Source organism: Papio anubis, chromosome 7 (genome assembly GCF_008728515.1).
Source record: "Papio anubis isolate 15944 chromosome 7, Panubis1.0, whole genome shotgun sequence".
Classification (NCBI taxonomy): Eukaryota; Metazoa; Chordata; class Mammalia; order Primates; family Cercopithecidae; genus Papio; species Papio anubis.
The window spans coordinates 650,467-655,977 of record NC_044982.1 but is presented as its reverse complement, the minus strand read 5'-3'; the positions used below and the strand labels follow the sequence as shown (position 1 = coordinate 655,977).

The 5,511-nt window shown below is 46.1% G+C and overlaps 1 protein-coding gene across 1 annotated transcript; it reads left to right on the top strand.

Moving 5' to 3' along the window:
• The first annotated feature begins 1,250 nt into the window (after window positions 1–1,250).
• Window positions 1,251–2,174, top strand: LOC101004461. Its single transcript, XM_031669019.1, has 2 exons — window positions 1,251–1,390; window positions 1,474–2,174. Exons 1-2 carry the CDS (start codon window positions 1,345–1,347, stop codon window positions 2,157–2,159), a joined length of 732 nt encoding a protein of 243 aa, XP_031524879.1. The 5' UTR covers window positions 1,251–1,344; the 3' UTR covers window positions 2,160–2,174.
• Window positions 2,175–5,511: the final 3,337 nt, after the last annotated feature.

Sequence of the window (5,511 nt, the reverse complement as noted above, 5' to 3'; positions counted from 1 at the left end):
CACAGAAGATTGGCCACTTGTCCAGGTCCCAAGAAGAGAGTCCAGGTTTGTCCTGATACTATGACTCATCCAACTTCTGATGACTCTCCTGTTACACACATTCATGGAGGTAGCCTGTTAATTATATAATTCACTAAACAAATACCAAATACCCACATTGCAATACCCCATACCCAAGGGTATGTTCATGCAATTCAGTTAAGAAAAAGGCTTTTTAGAGACAGACAGATCAGGCTAGCTTGGTCAATATATGGGTGAAAACACTGGATTTGAATGTCTCTGTCTTCCCCCATGTCACATGTGTGGCCTGTCAGACAGGACCAGGGTTCCTCGTGCTCTCAGAGGTGAGGGGTCACATTGTTCCTCTCTGGTTTCCAGGAAAGGTAACTGCAGTAATCTTGGTGATGAGACTATCCTCCAGTGCTGACCTATTATAGAGTTTACAAATGAAATTTTCACTGCAATTCACAATCTACTCTTTCACACTGAAGTGTACAGAGATCAGGGCACATCCTCAGGGTCACACATTGAGAGTGATGAAGATATGTCCCACGAGTTTTTCCTAAGGTCTCAGAAAGAATTCTAGGATTCAAAAGGTCTCAGAGGGCAGCTCCCAGTGCTTGAGTTAAAATGGTGGCTCAGGTCTGTAATCCCAGCACTTTGGGAGGCCAAGGCGGGTGGATCACCTGAGGTCGGGACGTTGAGACTAGCTTGGCCAACATGGTGAAACCTTGTCTCTAGTAAAAATACAAAAATTAGCCAGGGGTGGTTGTGCGTGCCTGTACTCCCAGCTACTCGGCAGGCTGAGGCAGGAGAATCATTTGAACCCAGGAGGCGGAGGTTGAGCCAATATCGGGCCACTGCACTCCAGCCTGGCCAAAGGAGTGAAAGTTCATCTAAAAAAATAAATTTTATTTAATTTAAAAAATTTTTTTAAATGCCCCACTCCCTAGAACAGAGAGATTCCCTCTAAACATGATGGATGTCCTGAACTATAAATTACATTAAGTGAATCCTGGTGTGTCTGAACTCACATGATCGTTACGTTAAACTGCTGTTCCAATCTACTTCCTCACCTGGGAAAAGAGGAGCCAGGACATGGCAAGTTGAGGTCCCAGGAAGAGAACTGAGTTCTCAAAGGGCAAAACTAGCATCCTCATCCCAGGGTGAGCCTAAAAGACTGGGACCTCCCTCATCCCTTTTCACCTCTTTATACAAAGGCACCTCCCACATGCAAATCCTCACTTAGGCACCCACAGGAAACCACTACACATTTCCTTAAATTCAGGGTCCTGCTCACATGGGAAATGCTCTCTGAGAGTCACGGACATCCTGTGCAAGAACATGAAGCACCTGTGGTTCTTCCTCCTCCTGCTGGCAGCTCCCAGATGTGAGTGTCTCGGGGATGCAGATATGACGATATGGGAGGCTGTCTGTGATCCCAGGGCTCACTGTGGGTCTCTCTGTTCACAGGGGTCCTGTCCCAGGTGCAGCTGCAGCAGTGGGGCGAAGGACTGGTGAAGCCTTCGGAGACCCTGTCCCTCACCTGCGCTGTCTATGGTGGCTCCATCAGCGGTTACTACTGGAGCTGGATCCGCCAGCCCCCAGGGAAGGGACTGGAGTGGATTGGGAATATTGATGGTAATAGTGCGGGCACCAACTACAACCCCTCCCTCAAGAATCGAGTCACCATTTCAAAAGACACGTCCAAGAACCAGTTCTCCCTGAAGCTGAGCTCTGTGACCGCCGCGGACACGGCCGTGTATTACTGTGCGAGAGACACAGTGAGGGGAGGTGAGTGTGAGCCCAGACACAAACCTCCCTGCAGGGAGGCGGAGGGGGCGGGCGCAGGTGCCGCTCAGGACCAGCAGGGGGCGCGCGGGGCCCACAGAGCAGGAGGCCGGGTCAGGAGCAGGTGCAGGGAGGGCGGGGCTTCCTCATCTGCTCAGTGCTCTCCCTCCTCACCAGCACCTCAGCTGTCCCCAGGGCTCCTCTTTCTTTATTATCTGTGGTTCTGCTTCCTCACATCCTTGCTACAGGCAAGAAAGGAGGGAGAAATTTCCCTGTTTACCATTGAGCTTTTAACAGTCACTGGCACCTTTTTTTCAACAAATTCCCACAAGGCCCATTTTACCTTCTTGACAAGCAAAATATTCTAAGGCTTCTCACCATCCCTTGATTGGCATCATCTACTGCATCGTGTCCTGCCCTTCAGTTCATATGCTGAAACCCCAATCCCAGTGGCTCTGTATTTGGAGAGAGGGATTTTAAAGGGCAAATAAGTTAACCGCGGCTATAAATGTGGGACCCTAATCCAGTAGGACTCTTGTCCTTATGAGAAGTGGAAGACATCAGAGACCTCTCTCTCCACATGCACACAGAGGAGAGGACATGTGAGGACGCACTGCATGAGAAGCTGGCCCTTTGCAAGCCTGGATAAGGCCTCTCAAAAATATAACCCTTTCTGCACCTAGATCTTGGACTTCAAAACTCCAGAACAATAAGAAAATTAATATTTGTTATTTGAAACAACCTAGTCTGTGGTATCTTCTGATGGAAAGCCAAGCAGATTCACAGATACAATTGTGTTAGCTCCGTCTCCTGGAGGGAGAAGCAGCCCACCAAGGCTGGACACATCTCTCAAATTATTTTTATAAAGAAAAATAGATCCAAGAAGAAAACCCCACCACATATCTGCTGAGTCATTTACTTAGCAGGTGTCTCTGATATCAGCCCTGGGGCCTGTGTTCTAGGTCATGTCTCTCACTTTCCACTATGAGAATCCATGTAGATAATGAGAACCAGACAGATGGAGTCCTGATTCCTGCCCACCTTCTGCTTCCCCCAAAGTATCCCACAGAAAACTACTCCAGCACCATCCCTGTGTCTTCTACTCTCTAAAATCCCACTAAAGCTGACCCTAAACCAGGAGCTATTGGGGGCTGGACTCTTGTTCTCTTCTTTGTAGTCTTCCATAAGGTCCAGGTGCAGAGTAGAGCCTCAATAAAAATTGAACATCACTTCCCCTAACCCACATCATTCCCTTACATCCTTGTCATGCATCTGTCCTCTGTGGGCACCCAGGGCAGGTTACACAGGAATTGCCTGAAGCTGACTTCAGCTGATCTGCTGAGACCACGGGTCATGCACACGTACAATTCCAGGTCATGCAGGCTCTACTGCAGGACAGACCTGTGTCCTGTGGGGCACAGTCACCTGCTGACCCTGGCCTCCTCTAATAACTCACACACCTGGTGTTTGTGTGTGTCTAGATGGCCCCGTCAGCACAGCACACTAGGGTGGTCAACCGCACAGGTGGCTCTGTCAGGCGGTGGACAGAAATGGAATGGACAGGCTGGTCACTCCCATCATCAGTGATTTCCCAGTGAATTTTAAATAAATGAAACAAAATTAACAACAAAGGGCATGGATATGTACCTGTATCTGGAAGGTGTACAGGGTCCCAGAACTGTACTGGGAGTGGGTGTGAAAGGCCCTTTCGGGTGGAAAGCCCTCCAGCGTGAGTGAAAGCTGAAGGAATGATCAGTGTGCAGGTGGAGGCTGATAGGCAGCTTGCAGCTTCCATTTCCTGAAGATGTTCCTGGGTGTGTGATGGTTGGATAGTTCATGTATGTGAAGATGAGGGTTGGACTCATGTAGGAACAAGGAAATTATCCCATGGGAATGGCAGAAAAGAAAATGGAGATGGATGCCCCTGGAGACAGCTCATTAGATTTGGTGGAGGAAAAATAGAAATTTATTCCAATGACCCCAGCATGTTCAGTTAAATATGAGTTGCTTTAGTAGACAGAATTACGAAGGGAAGGGTGATGGAATTTATAGAAGGAAATAACATAGGATAAATGAAAATAAATCTACACAAATCTATCAAAAGACAGATGCCAGAGTGGAGCATATGCAGCTACTTCATTACTCGGGGAACCTACCAGAGACACGTGGCATTCCTCTAAGGCAGGTCTAGTGGTAATGAACTTGTCCACTTTTTGCTTTTTTGGGAAACTTCTCAAACATCCTGCATTACTGAAGAAAAGCTTTAACCAGTGTAATACATTTACTTGGAAGTTTTTTGGCTTTGTTTTTATTTTCAGCAACTTGAATAGAATCGTGCACATCATGATATTTCGGTGAACAACAGGCCACATACAGGACAAAGGTCTCATTAGATTATAATATTGTATTTCACTGCATTTTTTCCATGCTTAGATATGTTCATCTGTATAAACATCTACTATGGTGGTTCAACTGCCCACAGTATTCACTACACTTACAAGACGTACAGATTTGTTACCTAGGAGCACTATGCTTTCCCACACAGCCTGGGTGTAGCAGGGTATTTCATGTAGGTTTGTGTAAGCACGCTCTATGATCCTTGCACACTGACAAAAGTGCTGAAGGACACATTGCTCAGATGTATCCTTACAGTTTTTTATTTTTATTTTTATTTTTAGTCTCACTCTGTCGCCCAGGCTGGAGTGCAGTGGCACAATCTTGGCTCACTGGAACCTCCGCTGCCCAAGCTCAAGCGATTCTCCTGCCTCAGCCTTCCGAGTAGTTGGGATTACAGGCATGGAGCACTATGCCCAGCTAATTTTTCTTTTCTTTTTTAGTAAAGAAGAGGTTTCACCATGTTGCCCAGGCTGGTCTTGAACTCCTGACCTAGGTGATCCACCCAGTTTGGCCTCCCAAAGTGCTGGGAGTACAGGTGTGAGCCACTGCACCTGGACAATATATCCCTACTGGTAAGCCACAAATCATTGTATCTCATCTCTCTCCCTTTTTTGTCTCTGTTAATATTCTCACGTTGTTTGTGAATTCTTCTCCTAGCTCAATGAATATATTTATAAGGTTTACATTGAATTTTCTAGTAGGTAATCAATATATCTCCTTTAAATTTGTGTCAGTTCCTAGTGCTTTTTTGTTAAATAATTTGGACCACTTTTTTCTGTTTCTTGATTATTATTTTTATTATTATTATACTTTAAGTTCTAGGGGACATGTGCACAACGTGCAGGTTTGTTACATATGTATACATGTGCCATGTTGGTGTGCTGCACCCATTAACTTGTCATTTACATTAGGTATATCTCCTAATGCTATCCCTCCCCACTTCCCCCTCCCCACAATAGACCCCAGTGTGTGATGTTCCCCTTCCTGTGTCCAAGTGATCTCATTGTTCAATTCCCACCTATAAGTGAGAACATGCGGTGTTTGGTTTTCTGTTCTTGCGATAGTTTGCTGAGAATGATGGTTTCCAGCTGCATCCATGTCCCTACAAAGGACACAAACTCATCCTTTTTATGGCTGCATAGTATTCCACGGTGTATATGTGCCACATTTTCTTAATCCAGTCTGTCACTGATGGACATTTGGGTTGATTCCAAGTCTTTGCTATTGTGAATAGTGCCACAATGAACATAAGTGTGCATGTGTCTTTATAGCAGCATGATTTATAATCCTTTGGGTATATCCCCAGTAATGGGATGGCTGGGT